General features: G+C 46.2%; 1 protein-coding gene across 4 annotated transcripts in view; it reads right to left on the bottom strand.

The window, feature by feature from the left end:
* Window positions 1-284: 284 nt before the first annotated feature.
* Window positions 285-18,929, bottom strand: part of SLC25A15 (solute carrier family 25 member 15) — a 60,583-nt gene continuing 41,938 nt past the window's right edge. For all 4 annotated transcript variants that reach the window (XM_058686576.1, XM_058686568.1, XM_058686564.1 and 1 more), the window contains 5 exons: window positions 14,126-14,384; window positions 9,131-9,268; window positions 5,321-5,490; window positions 4,269-4,427; window positions 285-2,505 (listed from right to left, as the gene is read on the bottom strand). In XM_058686576.1, coding sequence (XP_058542559.1) covers window positions 2,381-2,505; window positions 4,269-4,427; window positions 5,321-5,490; window positions 9,131-9,268; window positions 14,126-14,384 — 851 coding nt within the window. In that variant the 3' untranslated portion in view covers window positions 285-2,380. The remainder of the gene's footprint in view (window positions 2,506-4,268; window positions 4,428-5,320; window positions 5,491-9,130; window positions 9,269-14,125; window positions 14,385-18,929) is intronic.

Here is an 18,929-nt window from a genome sequence, read left to right on the forward strand (position 1 = left end):
GAACAGCATCCTGCCCCATCAGAAACATCACAGGTACCACCTGGCAGAGGGACATTAATGCTAGCGGGCCAAGTTTCACAACTGCAGTGTAATAAAGAACACATTTTTGTCAATTTACTTACAGTGAAATTATTTTACATCAGGAATGATGCTGACCAAAAAAAAAAAAAAAAAAAAAAAAATGCTCATTGCAATGAAGCCACCACCTTGAAACCTTACTATACTCTTAAGCAGTCCTGACAGTTGGTTCTTAGCATGTAAAATACTTAAAACAACTCATGTACTCAAATTTTAGGTAAATAATTTAATGATAGAACACCAGAATTGCTTTAAACACACAACTTCAACTTACTATTTTTGGAGTACAGATCTGAAATGGTACAAATTGTATTCAAATACTGAACCATGAATTAAGCAAATAGAATGGAAAAAAAAAATTCCCCTGATTCAGGTTTCATTCCTTACTCTTTTCCTTGCCTCAGACTGCTACTATTGCAGATGTTTAATTGAATCTTAAAAGGACAACATATGAGAAGGTCCCCTGCCAACAGGCCTAACTCAGATGGGCTCACAGATTCTCAAGTAGCTCACTTCCTGCTGGAAGCCAGCCCCATTTTCTATTTTGCTTCGGTCCAGGCCTGTTCAGATGAAGCACCACTCAGTAGCTACTGACCACTTAAGGTATGGAGAGAAAGGTAGAAAAATGATTTTCTTTCAAAGAAAACGCAGGTGGCTGACCAGCCATTGCTCCAGAGTCCATCAGGCACAACACTGAGCACCCCTCCCCAAATGTCCACAGAAGCCCCCCCGGGTCAGCATGTCACTTCCCTGACCCTCCTGCTTTGGGCATATCAGAAGCTTTGCAGAACACAAAGCTTAAGGAAATCGGAGGTTTCACGCAAGGCTTTCATTGTGCCAACAATGACAGAAGCACACGGGACAGACACAGGTCAGCCTGCTTAAAAACACTTGTTACCGAGAGAGTCCTTGCTGGTCTTGGAGCAGCACAGAATGATGGGGCTTGCCTAAGTGGTGACAAGAAGGATCCTCTTAGACCAGGTGACCTGAGCTTCTGTGGTTGTTGTTAGTGCATACATATGGCAGAACTTAATTACTCGGCTTGTTTCCTTGCTTTATAAAGTCACCCCCTATAAATAATCATCATGAGGATCCACTGACCGCTGGTACCAAACGTAAAAGGCTCCAACTCCGTAAGAAACATGGCAAGCAGTTACGGATCCCAAGATAAACTTCAGAAAGGGCCAGCCCCGACATCACTCACTGTGGAGGACACGCACTATGTTGTGTCCAGTTCCATCGGAGAGAGGACTTTGCCCACGAGCACCATCACTCAGTCACCAGCCAGGGAAAAGGGCTTCTCTTGGCTTTGGCACTCTGCTCCCTGGAAGGGTTTCTGATCGGTGGAGGCAATGAGTGAGTGTTCAAAAGTGGATCAACAGCCCATAGGTGGTCCAAAGGAATACTCTGGAATCCTACCCAGGCCAGGACCCAGAGACAGAAGCTAAGGGCTGCTGTCAGTCATTGGTCTTCACAAAGCAAAGCAGCACAGTCCCCTCCCCTCAGCCCCTTCCTCAACCTAAAGCCCAGCAGAGGGGAAGTTCTTTGGGAGGGGAGAAGGGAAGTCGGCACAGGTAAGGCTACGCCGCTCTAGGCCTAGATCCCACCTAGAATGTGGCCCCATCTAGAAAATGAATGGCACTATTTTAACAGGACATCTTGGGAAATTCCAAGATGCTTACTCTAAATTTGTATCAGTAACATGGAAGCCACTCCAGTATGCAAGTGTGCTCTCCTCTACCAGTTCTAGACTGATATTTTAGTTTTCAAGCACCACAGGAAAACTTTTTAAAATCTTAGCCGCTTAGTGTAGTGCATGTGCTAAGCAGATTTTAAAAGAGACCCTACATCTAATGAGTCAGGTATGCGTTTATAGCCATTTCATGAACATGGTTACCTCTGGGTTTTTCTGGTGAGATCTGAGACTAAACATGGAACCAGCCTTGCTTTTCTAACAACATGCAACCATCCAAACTGCATGGACACACACAGGTTTACGCAAAAGCCCTGACAGAACTATATTTAGCCTTTCAGATTGGACATAGGGGCCAGCGGCTCACCCTAAATGCCCCACCGAGGACAAGAGCAGCAACTTTTCTATTCAATTACAGGCAAAAATTATAGGATATAAAATAGAGGCTCTTCCATAAAGTGTAAGATTTAGGGTAGGATAAGGGAAGACCAAAAAATAAAATTCTTATGAAACCAAAGTAATTCTACATTGGTCTTATATTCCACGAAACCCTGAGATGAACTGTCGTCCTCAAACGCCGATACTTGGATCTAGGTTCACCAGGACACTTCAGTATGCTTCAAACTGGCTCATCATCAACTTCCTGCTGTACTCGTAGGCCAAAAATAGCGCCCCATTGGCAGGGAATGCTCGAATCATAGTAGGTTTCAGTCCAGAATATAAGGCCGTTATTCCTAGAAGACAAAAAGTGACCCAAGTCTGAGACATCACGTGAAACTGCAGAGCACAGGGCTGTGTACCTACAAATCCAGACAACGCACTACAAACCAGTAGGTGATGGAAGAACTTCCCTCCAGGTTTCCCTGGACTAACAGGAACGAAGCGGACTAATGGAAACAAGGACAAGCGTCAGGCCTCCCAGCAAAACTGGCGGATGCTCAGGTAACACACACTAATCTCATGCCTGGTTCATCCCCAGGAAATGGATCAGGCAGAGCAGAGGCCTCACCTGGCAGCCCAGGGCCCCCGGGGGGGCAGCGGCTTTGCGGCGTCCCCTGGGAGGGCAAGGACCATAAGGCATCGGGCGAAGAGCACGGGCACTTAAGTCCGAGTCCTGTGTCGACTGCTGGCACTGCCCAAGGTGGCTATGCAGATCCAGGTGGGTAAGGGAGGTGGGAGGACTCTGTGAAACTATCAAGTGTTCTGCAGCTTTGGGACATGAACCAAACTGTTCCACACACAATAACTGTGCTCTCGCTCAAAATCAAGACAGAAGGGCACCTGGGTGGCTCAGTCTGTTAAGCATCCAACTCAGTTTTGGCTGAGGTCATGATCCCATCATTTGTGGAACTGAGCCCTGCGTCTGGCTCTGAGCTGACAGTTTAGAGCCTGCTTGGGATTCTCTCTCTCTGCCCCTCCCCGACTCATGTTCTCATTCTCTCTCTCTCCCTCCTCCCCTGCCCCCCCACCCCCAAAAATAAACATTAAAAAAAAAAAAAAAATCAAGGGCCGCCTGGGTGGCTCAGTCTGTTCATCGTCTGACTTCAGCTCGGGTCATGACCTCGTGGTTCGTGAGTTTGAGCCCCACATCGGGCTCTGTGCTGACAGCCTGGAGCCCGCTTCAGATTCTGTGTCTCCCACTCTCTCTGCCCCTCCCCTGCATGTGCTCTGTCAAAAATAAACAAACATTAAAAAAAATTTTTTTTTTAACCAAGACAGAGAAGTTCACATCCCAAGTTGTACAGTGGATGCCAGAAGAACAGGTCTTGACTCACTAGTGGCATGAAACTGGCTTTATACAAACATCACCTGGAGAGTCTTTATATTCTTGTATAACTCTCAAAATTAATAGCAGATTGCCTTCAGGAGGACTTAGCATTAAGAATTTGTTGCGCGTTCCTTTAAATCCCTCAGCATCTCTGTTAGAGGTTGTTTCTGATAGCATCTGTATTACGTAAAACAAATGGTGCGGCTTCAAAACATTCATCCCCTTGGACACAGACCGTATTTTATTTTTTTTTAAATTTTTTTTTTTCAACGTTTTTTATTTATTTTTGGGACAGAGAGAGACAGAGCATGAACGGGGGAGGGGCAGAGAGAGAGAGGGAGACACAGAATCGGAAACAGGCTCCAGGCTCTGAGCCATCAGCTCAGAGCCTGACGCGGGGCTCGAACTCACGGACCGCGAGATCGTGACCTGGCTGAAGTCGGACGCTTAACCGACTGCGCCACCCAGGCGCCCCACACAGACCGTATTTTAAAAATTCCCTCCAGGTGACTTAGAACAAAGACTCCTGGCCCAGAAGTGAAGAATAACAACTTCGAACATGGCTGAGAAGGAAAGGAGTCTCAAGAAAGGGTGTGAAAACAGCACCAGGGCTGGAGAGAGGCGGCGGGGGGAGAGCGCAACCACACTCCCTGATCGACCTCGGGAAGGTTGGCGGAGAAATGACCACACTGGACACACCTACTCTGTTTCTGCAATGAGCAGACTCACCTTCATTTTTCACGATGCTTATCAAGGTTCCGACAAATCCTGCCTGTTTTCCAGACATGGAAAGGACTTGAATTCTGGATTTGACACAATCCACTGGGTACACAGCCAGCCAGAGGCAGATTCCACCAACTCCACCGCTTAACATCAAAGGGACAGGGCCTAGGCGAGGAAATCGGCAAACAGCGTTTTGCCTCAAGAACAGCATTTCCAGAGGTCAGGGTAGCAGCGGCTGCAGCAAATAAAATTGCTAATGCGCAGAGCACAGTCCTCAGAAGGAGCGGCCAAAGCTCTGCGGGCACAAGGTCCTTTGTGGCACTCGGGGTCGGCCCTTCATCGTGCCAGGTCCGTGCTGATCACTGTGGCCTGTCTTCCAGGGGGCTGGCCCACACAGAAGCAGCACGCCCCGCCGGGAGGAATGAGAGCGGTGGCCACTGAGACACAGGCCACGATCTCTTCAACTCTCTCACTCTCAAGTGTTTCGATATTTTAATGCCTCACGGCCCTGATTCTTCCTTTACCATGAAAACCCAAATTGTCTTATTAAGCACAACGGTTAAGCCTGGGAGCCTGCCGGACCCCAGAGTGAAGTCCAAAACACTGAAGGGAGGTGTTTGAGGAAAAAAAAAAAAGCAATCATTCATGGGAGCCAAATGTGGCCACGGTTTGTCACGAGTCATGACATGAGTCAAGCAGCTCAGTAGGATTATCTAGAAAGAACTACACTTTTCAGCGCTCTGGAAACACTCTTGAGATTTATTACCAAGTTTTAAGATTACTGCAAAATCCTTTATGGGCCACTCACCCGTTTATTGGAGATTTCCCACAGGGAAGGTAATTTTGATATTCTCCCCTAACACATGTTATTCCAGTAAAGAAGTTTGGGATGCATGGCTTCATCCCCGTCCCGGGGACATTACCACACCGACAGGAAGGTGCCAAGTTCCCTGCCGGCCTCCAGAAACGCCAGACAGACTCCCACAGCACACCTGGCCACCACGCCACTCTGGGGCGCAGCCCATCCCAGCTGACTGGGTCAACGTGGGCACACCTACCTAGTTCATCCTTCGATCTTCCTGATGCAAAAAACGACCTGCTCAGTTCGTAGCCGCCGAAGAAGAAGAAATAGCCTGGCACCTCTCGGAGTAAAGTGCTGGAGAGGCCGTGGTAGAAGCCCAAGGGGCCGTCCTTCCTGAGGACGCTCTTCACCACGGACCAGACTGTGCTGTGAGGAGACAGTGAGCCGCACTTAGGGCAGGCAGCGGCTGATTCTAGAAACCAAGGGACCCGGATTCTGAGAACAGAAGGCTTCTACTGAGAGGAAATCTCAGAGAAGCGCAGTTATTTTAGGACCAGTGTTCTCAAACTATCCGATGACAAAAGACATTTCATTAAAGTGCATTTGTACAAAGCTGGGTGTGCCCGCCACACCCCCCGCCAAGATTTCAACAGACTGCACCAGAACCCCGTCTCACACGGAAGCATGGTGTTCACACATCCCAAGTGGGCTGGGGATCGAGCCTCCTCAGCAAAGGAGGGCCTGAGAGTACTCATGGAAAAGGAGTTCCCTGGAGTTTTGGAAAATCAGGGCCTCTGGCCGTGGACAAAACAAGCGACGGACCCGGACCAGAAGGGACATGGCAAAGGGAGCTCACAGAGCTCCTTTTGGCTAACTGCTGGGCTCACATCACATGCAATGACTTTCGTAGCACACACGAAGCAGAAGGGAAAGACGCAGACAGCACCGGGCATCACTCCTACCCCTCCCACCCAATGACCCCTCTCTGGAGGGGCTCTTTAGGAATCTGCCCCACAGCTCCCCCCACCCCCGCCCTGTGTAAAGGACCCTCTGAAGATGTGCAAATAAAAATCCAACCCCGTTTGGCAAGCAGAGAAAGAGAGGTTTGTGAAAGGCAGATAAGCTTTTTTTTTTTTTTTTTATATGGCTTGCATCCTCTGGCCCTCAATAAACAAATTCCTTAGTTCCTCATTTGAAAATAAAAAGTGCATTCATACATTCTAGAGGTCGTTATCAAAGATGTAAGAGAGCCAATACCCATCTTTTTCCAACAGCAAATGAGTGAAATTACAATAAGGAGCTGTACAAACTCAGCAAAAATAAAATGGTGTTGTATTTGCCCAGGCCCCTACCTCCCACCAGTCCTACCCTCCCCAACCTTTGTCTTGAACTGATGTGTACTGAGGCACTTGGTTCAGGTGCTTCAGGTTTGTTTTCCTCTGTGCTAGCACAGGGAAATGAACAAGGGAGTAAATGTTACTTGAAGGCAAGACAAAGGAAATTCTTAGAAATTCCTGGAGGGTGGGGCGCCTGGGTGGCTCAGTCTGACTTTGCCTCAGGTCATGATCTCACGGTTGGTGAGTTTGAGCCCCACATCAAGCTCTCTGCTGTCATCAGAGAGCCCGCTGTGGATCCTCTGTCTCCTCCCTCTGCCCCTCCCTGCTTGTGCCCTCTCTCTCAAAAAAATTCCTGTAGGGCAAGAAGCACCAAGAATTTAGTTTTTAAGGAAGTAGGTATGTAATAATTTTTATTTCACGCTGCTCAGAGCCTTGTAGCAGCCGGGATGCAGGACACTTTCTGCTAGACCCCTCTTCCTGACAGTGGGCACCATGGCAGGCTTTACCCATCAGAAGAACAGTACCAGAAACACCTGCTCAGTGCAGTGTAGAGAACCCCTCGCTTCTCACTTAGCTCAGCAGGTGACCCTGGCTTGGACCAGTGGAGGATCAAACCGAAGGTAATAAAAGGCCCTTCAGAAGGCTTCCTCAGGCATCATCTATTGGCCAGGTCCTTCCTGCAACTCAGCTCCCATTCTACAGTGGGAATATAACAGAGTAATTCAACTCAGTGCCTTCTGATCCAAGTTTTAACCCTAAGCTACTATACCCCTGTGTGGGCACTGCCACACCTAAAACACAGTCAATCAATATTTACTTTTGTGCAAGGTATCCATTTTCCTAAGTCTTTGGCCCCAAAATTTACTTTCTTAAAAGTACCTTAAACTACTAAGGGGCATGAGAGCAACTTTCTGGGTGTTGTTAATGTTCTACCTCTTGATCTGGGCCCTGGCTTCAACTATGTTTGTTTTAGGACTATAGAACCCCACACTGATGATTTCTGCATATGTATTATAGTTCAATAAGAAGTTTTAAAGACTTACATTTTTGGACCCCTAAGCTAGGACTAGATTCAAACTGGCTGTAATGAATCTCAAGGGTACAGGATATAGAGCTCTGTTATACAAACACCGTCCTCACTAGGAGGAGACTAACTCTGTAAGTGGCCAATTTATCTGTTTTTTCCCAGCAGATTTACAGACTTTGAGTAAACCACACTGACGAGAACTTTGGTCAGCCAGATGTTAAGATAAATAAACAAGTGTTGAGATTAACAAAGACAATAAATTGCTTGAGAACCCAAATAAATCATACTGTATATGACACACTCTCATGAGGTAACTAGAATCTATTTTAAAGACTGAAGGGGAAAAGGATAAAAAAAAAAGATTCAAAGGGTACATGTACCCCAATGTTTATAACAGCATAATGAACAATAGCCAAACTATGGAGAGAGCCCAAGTGTGCACTGACTGACGGATAAAGATGTAGTGTGTGTGTAAATATATACACATTGCCATTTGCAATGATGTGGATGGAGCTAGAAGGTATTATGCTAAGCAAAATAAGCCAGAGAAAGACAAATACTATATTATTTCACTCATATGTGGAATTTAAGAAACAACACAGATAAGCATGTGGGAAGGGCAGGGGAAGAGAAGGGAGGGAAACAAGAGACAATGACAGAGAACAACCTACGGGTTGACAGAGGGAGATGGGTGGGGGGATGGGCTAAATGGGTGATGGGCATTAAGGAGGGCACTTGGGATGAGCACTGGGCATCATAGGTCAGTGATGAATCACCTAATTCCGCTCATGAAACCAATACTGCACTGTATGTTAACTAAAATTTAAATTTTAAAAATTTTTGGAAGAATTTGCTTATAGAAAAAAGATGAAGATTTAAACATGATTAACTAATGTGGCCTAATAGATGTATAGAATACTATGTTCAATAAATGAATATATGGTCTCATTAAAAGACTGAGGGGGAAGGGCACCTGGGTAGCTCAGTTGGTTGAGTGTCAGACTCTTGATTTTGGCTCAGGTCATGGGACTGAGCCCCATGTCGGGCTCAGTGCTGAGTGTGGATCCTGCTTGGGATATTCTCTCTCTCTCTCTCTCTCTCTCTCAAATGAATAAATGAGGTAATATTTGTTAAAAAAAAAAAAAAAAAAAAAAAGGCTGAGGAGGAGAGTGGGTTGATGGTCACAGAGTAGCCCACAAGGGCTCTGAGGAGTTTTTTTAGAACATGGGCCCTCTGTGGGTACATGTGAAGGATCAGGGAGGGAAGTAAGGAAGTTACCCTGGCATGTGGGGTGATCACCCATGTGAGACCTGGGGATGGGCATCAAATATTCATCTCAGAGCCCAAACTGATACTTATGAAGGCTCAGCTCTCAGACACATTCCAAAGCTGTCTGCTATGTGCCTCCTACACAGCTGGGGATCATGCCTCATGCACTCAACACGCCAAGAGCAGTATTAGCTCCTGGCTTACTTCCCAGCTATTAAATATCTGCCTACAAAGCTCTGATGTGGGGGCGGAGGTGGGTGCGGCCATCACAGGCAGTCCGTCCAGAAAGTTATCCTCTGGCAGGGGAAAGAGTTCTGAAAACAGTATTTTGGAGTGGATAAATCCATTTCTCTCAGTTTGAGTACAATATAAAATATACAAATACTGCAGCAAGGCAACAGAGACCCAACACTTGTGCCCAAGCAGTGCTTACTTATGGCTTCTGGCTATCTTTCCCGACGACTCCATTTCATGCATGGTCTGTAGTCGGCACTTCACGAGTTCAGTGGGGCAAAGCACGAGAGCAGCAAAGGCAGAGGCGAAGGAACCAGCGGCCGCATTCTGCAGATCACTGGAAGGAGACAGGCAGTTATTCATTCATTCAGCATTCACCATGCAGAACACTCGGGCAGTGAGGGACAAGCACCATCAAATAGAGGAACACTTGGGAACCTGCACGCGGTGTTTCATCTAAGGGTCTCACAACCCTGGGAGGCTGACAGCAACACCCCAACTGTCATGTGGCAACACAACACACAGAATACGTAGAACGCACGCTACTACCAAGTAGCAATACTAGGATTCAAACGCAGGTCTGCCTGACTGCAAAACCCATGCTCCTTTCATCAGTCATAGTGCTATGCACCGAATGTATCCCCCACCCCCAAATTTCTATGCTGAAGCCTTAATCCCAAATATGCTGGTATTTCCGGAGGGACTTTGGGAGGTAATTAGATGGAGAGGAAATCGCAAGGGTAGAACCCCCAGGATGGAATTAGTGTCCTTATAAGAGACCACCTAGCTCTCTCTCCACCCACTGAGGACACAGCAAGAAGGTGTCCCTCTACAAACCAGGAAGTGGACCCTTACCAGACACCAAATCAACCAGCACTATGACCTTGGGCTTTCCAGTCTCCAGAACTGTGAGAAACAAAGGTTTGTTTAAACCACCCAGTTTGCAGCCACTCTGGAAAACAGTGTGGAGGTTCCTCAAAAAATTAAAATTAGATCTACCCTATGACCCAGCAATAGCACTGCTAGGAATTTACAGAAGGGATACAGGAGTGCTGACGCACAGGGGCACTTGTACCCCAATGTTTATAGCAGCACTTTCAACAATAGCTAAATTATGGAAAGAGCCTAAATGTCCATCAACTGATGAAGGGATAAAGAAGATGTGGTTTATACACATAATGGAATACTACTTGACAACGAGAAAGAATGAAATCTGGCCATTTGCAGCAACATGGATGGAACTGGAGAGTGTAATGCTAAGTGAAATAAGTCAGGCAGAAAAGGATAACCATGTTTTCACTCATATGTGGATCCTGAGAAACTTAACAGAAGACCAGGGGGGAGGATATGGGGGGGGGGGCAGGGAAAGTTACAGAGAGGGAAGGAGGCAAACCATGAGAGACTCTTAAATACTGAGAACAAACTGAGGGTTGATGGGGGGTAGGGGAGAGGGAAAAGTGGATGATGGGCATTGAGGAGGGCACCTATTGGGATGAGCACTGGGTGCTGTGTGGAAACCAATTTGACGATAAATTATATATATGTATAAAAAAAATAAACCACCCAGTTGATGGTATTTTGTTACAGCATCCAGAAGACACAATGCCATATAAAACAAAATCAAAAGGGGACGGGGGGGAGGAGAGAGGAAAAAAATCACCCATACTCCCACCACCACCCCAAAGGCACCTGTTATTAATACTTCAGGGTATCTGCCACTAAGCTTTATAAAACTACGTTCCAAGGCTATCCCCACATGCCCAGAAATCCAACCTGGGGCAACCAGATATGTAACGTAACTGCCCAGATGAAAGCCCAGGATGAATTTTTAACCATAAAGCTGCTCATCGCAAAGTGTCTTCCCAGTTCCGCTGACCTCCTGACCTCAGCAACAGAGGGCACCAGGAGGCTGCAATAGTACTGAAGGAGGGGGTGAAGCCAGTGCCAGTCAGCAAGCTCGACAGCTGGAGGCAAAAAGGCTAAGTCGGAAATCTAAATGGAGGAACGCACAAAAACCCGAAGTATTCACCTCACCTCAAAAGGGTTTGGTACCACTGGCCACAGTCACCAGCAGGGCTGTGAAACTGAGGTCCGATGAGTCCAAAAATATGGGGAGAAGCCTGAGAAATCCGTCATCAGGAATTATTCTGTGAGTGTTCATGGGGGCCAGAAAATAAGACCCTTTCCAACCCGGGCAGTGTTCTGCCACAGGAGCTCAGCTGGCCCATGGGGTTGGGCAAGGAAGCAGCAAGAGGCTCACAGCAGGACAGTGGGCTCCCTGACACTCCCCCGTTAAATGCCAGCATACCGCTGTCACTGGACAACTGGGATGACACCCCCCCCGGGGGGTAAGCCCCCCAGCTGACTGCCCTGGGTAGAGATCCCAACAGTTTTCCTCCAAACCATGAGCAAGAGCCTAATAGACCTAACATGTTCACTCATCCTCAAGTTATGTCCAACAGTTACATAAACTGACGTCAGACGTTAGTATAAAATCAAGGGCTTCCTCCAATCTCAGCCCCCTCTCCTATCCCCAGGTGACCTGGCCTCGTGCTGCGGGCAGACAGGAGGAGGGTGCCCCGGGTCCAGCCGGTCGGCTGCACACCCAGGTCTCAGAATAGCTGGCCTGAAGGGAGGCTTCTTCCAGGAGCAAGATGCTGCTTTGAGTAGAGACTTGCTTTTCATTTCAGAGAATTAAATATTGGCCCATCACCTGGTGAGAGCCAGACACACGACTATCCTTGCTCTCAGCTTCTAGTGTGTGGAAAGTGCCCAACACCACTCACACTGTTCCTTCCCTGCCTTTTACTCCTGCTTAGCTGGTTGTCAACGCCAAAGCTTCAGGGGGTTTCTGCGGTCTTTCAGCCAGCCTGCAGATCCATACCTGGTCTCCCTCAGGGACTCTCTGTCAACTTGCGACAGGCGACAGTCAATTAGGGTCATTAACCAGAGTTGCCAAGTTTGCCGGAACAGAGGCGGCATCGATAAATGGGGACCTCTATCAACCTAAGACACAATAATGGCTCAGCCACCTGAAGGAATACCGAGCATGCTGTCCCACCCCAACAACAAGGCAGATCAGGTGTGCAGTAGACTTTGGCTCTCTGATAAATACTCTCATCTTCCAGGGCACTAAATAAGGTAGGCCGGCCCAAGACTGCACCTGCCGTAAAGGCGTTCAGAACTGGAACTGAAACTTCAGTAGGCCTAGGATGGGGTTTTGTAAGAATCTGCTGTTTGTCACCCCTTCAACAAACAAGTACCTGGACACGCCTGCTGTGTTTAGACCCCATGCAGCCAAAGGTCAAAGGAGAACATGACTCAGGGTGGAATTTAAACCATGGACGGACAAATATTTACGAATTTGCTGAAATTCACAGTAGTTTCTTCCAAGCAGTGCTTTCCTTTCACTGCTTCTGCTGATTTATCTTTTCTCTAGACCTGACCCCTACCCACGGTCCAGAGCCCCGACTCTGGTCTTAGGGAAAGAACACCAGATGGGGGCCCAGAAGGCATGGGTTTGAGTCCTGCTCTCTGTTATGAGCTCAGATAATATGATCCTAAGCCTGTCAGGATCTGCATGAAATTCCCCCCCATCTGTAACACAATTAACACCATCCACCGGCTTTGCTGCTCTCGCAGGACATCAGTGAGGGCTAAAAACAAAAACAAAAAACACAAGAAAAACAAAAACGAACCAAAAAACCACGATAGCTGTGGGAGTCATAGCTCTGTCAACTCTAAGGTAGCGTTTTCCCAACAGGCAATAAGTACACACTGTTCTGAATGATGAAAAAGCAGCCCTTTCTCACGCCAAGACCAAAAAAAGAGGAGGGTGCTGGGTTAGGCCAAGTGAAATAGGCCGACTTCTTTGTTGCAGGATTTCCTCCGGGACCTCATGTGGCTGCTGTCTTCTCTGCAAGGCGTTCTCCTCTGGGGATGCTGCAGGGGACCTAAACCCCAGATCTCCTCACGTAGAATGTCTCCCCCTTGAGCAGGGAGGGCGACAGTCACTACAGTGGTCTTCCCATCAGTCTCTATCATGAGATCCCACATTCTCCTCGTTTGTTTCTTGCATATTTGTTTACTTCTTTTTCCTGACCCCTCTGTGCTGGAAGGTCCTAGAATCAGTGCACAGCCCCCTACAGAACCTATCTCCCTGGGTGATTTCATCCAGTCCCCTTAAAAAACAAGTTCCATCCATCAAGACAAAATTCCTGCCTGCAAAAGGGCATGTCTTAAAGACCACTAGGCACCTCCAGGGAACTTCTGGACAAAAGGGACCTACTTTTAGTCAAGTGGGACCCGAGGTGCAATAGGGTTTCCAATTCCTACCAATACGACCCGTAAGAACCATGCAGCTGATACAATTTAAGTGATTTTAAAAAATTCAACATTCAGAAAAGGGATGGCTACACATCCCAGTGTTTCCCGAGTTCTTCCGAGTTGCTGTGTGTGTAAATATCCAAGGGATGGCCAAGCACATGGCAGAGGCTGACGTCTGGGGCAGACATGGCCAAACAGGTTCAGCTCCATCTTCTGAGATGCTGCCGACTCTTCCTAAAATTCCAGGTGTCTCTCGGACTGGCTCAGGCAGCTTCTTCCAATCCTCTGCATTTTGCCGACGAGGTGGAATCCCAAACGTGGCTCCCAGGCTGCATCTGTGGCTCTGGTCCAGCACCTGTGCCCACGAGAGAAGTAGTACGACCTGCAGCATCTGAAAAGCATCTTCGTGAAGGACGCCAATACGTAAGGGTGTCTCCTGCTCCACGGTGCATTACAGGCAATCCTCGTCCTGCAGAATCCGTGGTTTGCAAGTTTTATAGGATGACAACGTATTCCTCCATAACCAGAGAGAAAGTGGGTTATTTTAAAAAAGGAAACATCCTTCCCATAAGGTGTCACAAAAATTTTGACTATACAACAACGTTGTCTTTTAAATTTCTTTTTAATGTTTATTTTATTTTTGAGAGAGTGAGAAAGAGAGAGACAGAGCATTAGCAGGGGAGGGGCAGGGAGAGAGGGAAACACAGAATGAGCTGTCAGCACAGAGCCCGACGCGGGGCTCGAACCCACGAACCGTGAGATCACGACCTGAGCCGAAGTCGGACGCTCAACCGACTGAGCCACCGGGCGCCCCCAACAAGGTTGTCTTTTGAAACAAACTGAGCAGGTATTAGTGCCCACGACTCACCTTAGCTTGGCCTGCTTTTCCAATCCAACCACTTTCCGCACCACCTGTTGGCAGAAGCCGTAGCACATGAAGAGGACAGAGTTCTCGGCGATGTTGGCAATCAGCGCTGGGCTGGTCCCCTTGTAGAAGCCGCGGAAGCCCACTTGGGAGTAGGTTTTCAGGCAGCAGTCGGTGAGGCCCCTGTACAGGTCGGGGAACGTCTGCATCTTCACTTTCACGGTGTCAAAGGGCTGCCCGGTCAGTACACATGCCGTGCCCCCTACAACCAGGACAGAAATCTCCAGCACGAGTCTACGTGTGTTAGAGTGCAGCCTCAAATACCCACAGAAACGAGAGGGGAGCAGCCTACCCCAGGGCTTGCTTACACTTGTGTTCATTCGACTTCTTCCTCCCCCAAACCTTCGAGCCCAGTCCAATAAACAACACAGGGTTCCCAGTGTGTCCAGCACCCAGCTACAGCCCTGAAAGAGCTCACGCTCGGTAGGAGGCTGATGTGTGTTCAACAGTCAAAACCAGAGGATGCAAAAGAGTGGAGTGTGTTCTCGGGTGTCAGCAGTGGGGTTAGAGGGACCTGGGCTTGAGGCCTGGCTCTGCTGTGACATCCCAGACAAGCAATACCAATTCTGAGCCCTGGTTCCTCAATCAGTTAGCACAAGGATTAAATAAAAATGGATGAAAAGACTTAATGTAACGGCTGCTGCACAAGTGGTTAATAAATAGCACTTAGTCTCTGTGTACATGCAACCATATAAAAAGGAAGGGAAAGAAAGTCTGGCAGGAGCTAGTCACTCCCTTTTGCCTAATGCCCAGCCGTACTGATGATTATCAGAAAAAAAGAGGAAGAAGCAATAGGTAAAGACGACAGAGTCTGGCCAATCGCTAAAGAGCTAAACTTTGACTCTGCTTAGTACAAATCACATATTTCTGCACTTTTACACTGTAAGACTTTAGAAAACATCAAGATCAAAACTGCGTTAGAGGACTTCAATAAAAATTCTGAACATAAGGGAAATAACAAACTATAACCACCCTGTGATATCCCAGACCCCGGACTGGGTCAGCATTTGCAAAATGCCACAAGACTTCCATCTCCCTGGGGCCTAAGAGGCACCGTAGCTCAGACATTCCCTGCTTGCGTCAGGAAACATAACCATCGGATGAAGTTTTTAAAGCTTCATCAAAATTGAAGTCTTACATTAAATTTTTAAGGAATGCAACTTCATAATTTGACATTACACAGTTACCCCAACTAAACTGTGCAAAGATAGGAGAGGTCCTGTCTCAAATACCACCCCCCCAAGTAATTACTGGCAGATAAAAAGACATTTTCAAGAAGTTCTGAAAACTGAACTCTTCTCTTAAGCAATCACAAGTGTGATCTCTGGGATCCTCTCCCTACTGTTCATTTGTTCTAGGAGAGTAATGATACATTCCCACTGAATTAGTAGTTCTGAATTAGTAGAATATAATTCAATAAGAGGTTACTACCATTAGGGTTATTCTTTGCCAGGTATTGAGAAGAATAAAATAAGACCCTAAATCAAAAAATAATTTAATCACTTGAAAAGAGGAGGTGAATGTCAGCATGTTTAAAGAGGATACATAATCTAGGTAATCTAGGTAACCTAGATGCAGATACACTGAATAAAGCATTCAATTCAGAGCATCACAATTTTAACTGGAAGTTTCCATATTTTAACCCAGTCATCCCAAACAGTTCCACATCACAGGTTGCTAATAGACACATTTGTTGCATATCTGTAACAGTTACATTTCCAACAGAGAGAAGGTAGGAAGCTTAGCACATTTTCAAATGCTTACAACAATTGTCTCCTCTCATCTATGGAGGTTAGTTGATTCTCCTGTAATTTACCACAAATGACACTGTCGAGGCACTGCTGAGCCCCACTCATGTGGATGAGGACTACTCTGAACACCAGCACCAGTCACTGAGACCTAGTAGGTGCTTAGATACCCATCAAGTATCCACGAAGCTATGAATAGTTTACAGGAATATTTCTCCACTTACTTAGAGCACAGACCTCTGATCATCTCATTCTCCTTGAGAGGCAAGTGGAAACAGCATCTGCATTTTTTTGTAGGTATCCCAACAGGCCCTGCATTTTATTCTGCAAGACAGGCACTCAGACCATGGTACACTCTACATTTCACCAAGGTCAGTGTTGTGGGTTTTCTCTGCTCTACACAACTGAGTCAGCAATGACTGGCAGGGCAGGGATGGTGTCAGTGGTGAAAGTAGGGAAGATAGAGCTAAAGACCAAAACGCAGACCCTTGACCACCCTGTCCACCTATGCAAAACAGAGAATCTCAAACGCAATGGAAGCACTCAATAAATGCTCTGTTTAACAGCACTGGAAGCACAGCATTTTTAAAATATTCTAATGAAAAATGCTCTTGATGGACTAAATCCTCCAATCAAAAGACACAGGGTAAGGAGGCCTGGCTGGCTTAGTTGGTAGAGCATGTAATGCTTGATCTCAAGGTTGTGAGTTCAACTCCCATGCCGGGTGCAGAGCTTACTTAAAGAAAAAAAGAGGGGGCGCCTGGGTGGTTCAATCAGTTAAGCGTCCCGACTTCGACTCAGGTCATGATCACACAGTTCGTGAGTTTGAGCCCTGCATCAGTCTCTGCACTGACAGCTCGGAGCCTGGAGCCTGCTTCAGATTCTGTGCTTCTCTCTTTCTCTGACATTCCCCTGCTAGTGCTCTGTCTCTTTCTTGGTCTTAAAAATAAATAAACATTAAAAAAAGAAAAAAAGACACTGGGTGACTGAATCAATAACACACACACACACACACACACACACACACACACACACACATCTATATGCTGCCTACAAGAGACTCACTTCAGACCTAAACACACATACACTGAAAATAAAGGGGTGGAAAAACATTTAACATACAAAATAAGGCCAAAAAAAAAAAAAAAAAAAAAAAAAAGCTGGAGTGGCAATACTTACACAAAATACTGTAAAACGAACACTGTAGCAAGAAACAAAGGGCACTATATCACGATAAAGGGATCAATCCAATAAAAGGATATAACATTTATAAAGAGCTATGCACCCAACACAGGAACACCTAAATACATAAAGCAATTGTCATAAAGGGAAAAACTGACAGTAATATAATAGTAGAGGGCTTTAACACCCCAATTACATCAACAGATCACCCAGCAGAAAACAAGGAAACAGTGATTCTGAATAAAACATTAGACCAGTTGAACATAACCTATACACACAGAACATTCCATCCAAAAACAGAAGAATACACATCCTTTTCAAGTACACATAGAACATTCTCCAGAATAGATCATATGTTAGGCCACAAAACAAATCTCAATACATTTTAAGAAGACTGAAATCAGGGCACCTGGGTGGCTCAGTAGGTTAAGCGTCCAACTCTAAATAGCAGCTCAGGTCATGATCTTGCAGTTGTGAGATCGAGCCCCACATTGACTCCACACTGAGCAGGAAGCCTACTTGGGCATTCTCTCTCTCCCTCTCTCTCTGCCCCTCCCCCACTCGCTCATGTGTGTCCACATGCCCTCTCAAAATAAAATTTAAAAAGAAGACTGAAATCATATCAAGCATCTTTTTGACCACAACAATATGAAACTTGAAACCAATCACAAAAACAAGACAAAGAAGAAATGAATACAGGGAAGCTAAACATAAGCTACTAAACAATGACTGGGTTGACCAAGAAATCAAAGGAGAAATTTAAAAAAGCATGGAGACAAATGAAAATGAAAACAAAATGATCCAAAATCTTTGGGATGCAGCAAAAGTAACTCTAAGAGGGAAATTTATAGCAATACAGGCCTACCTAAAGAAACAAGAAAAATCTCAAACAATCTAAGCTTACACCCTAAAAGAGCTAGAAAAAGAATGAAACCCAAAGACAGTAAAAGGAAAGATCAGAGCAGAAATATGAAAGACTAAAAAATAAAAGATACATAAAATGAAGAGCTAATTCTTTGAAAAGATAAACAAGATTTATAAGCCTTTTGCCAGATTCATTAAAAACAAAAACAAAAAAAAAGAGGCCTCTGGGGCACCTGGGTAGCTCAGTTCATTGAGCATCTGACTCTTGATTTCAGCTCAGGTCATGGATTTCTTGGTTTGTGAGTTCAAGTCCCACATTGGGATTCTAGCTCTCCCTCTCTCTCTGCCCCCCTCCCCTGCTTGCACTCTCTCTCACCCTCAAAATAAATAAACTTTAAAGAAAAAATAAAGAACTCAAAATCAAAAATGAAAAGGAATAAATAAGAACTAAAACCACTAGGATGCCTGGCTGGCTCAGCCTGTAAAGCATATGACTCTTGATCTTAAGGTTGTGAGTTCAAGCCCTACATTGCACATGGAGCCTACTTTAAAAAAATTTAGGGGGGCGCCTGGGTGGCTCAGTCGGTTAGGCGGCCGACTTCAGCTCAGGTCATGATCTCACAGTCCGTGAGGGCTGTGAGTTCGAGCCCCGCGTCGGGCTCTGTGCTGACAGCTCAGAGCCTGGAGCCTGTTTCAGATTCTGTGTCTCCCTCTCTCTGACCCTCCCCTGTTCATGCTCTCTCTCTGTCTCAAAAATGAATAAATGTTAAAAAGAAATTTTTTAAAAAATTTAGGGGCACATGCACCCCAATGTTTATAGCACCACTATTAACAATAGCCAAAGTATGGAAAGAGCCCAAATGTCCATCGATGAATGGATAAAGAAGATGTGGTAAGTGTGTGTGTGTATATATACATGTCTATACATACACACACACACACCCATACATAAT

Source organism: Neofelis nebulosa, chromosome 1 (genome assembly GCF_028018385.1).
Source record: "Neofelis nebulosa isolate mNeoNeb1 chromosome 1, mNeoNeb1.pri, whole genome shotgun sequence".
Taxonomy (NCBI): Eukaryota; Metazoa; Chordata; class Mammalia; order Carnivora; family Felidae; genus Neofelis; species Neofelis nebulosa.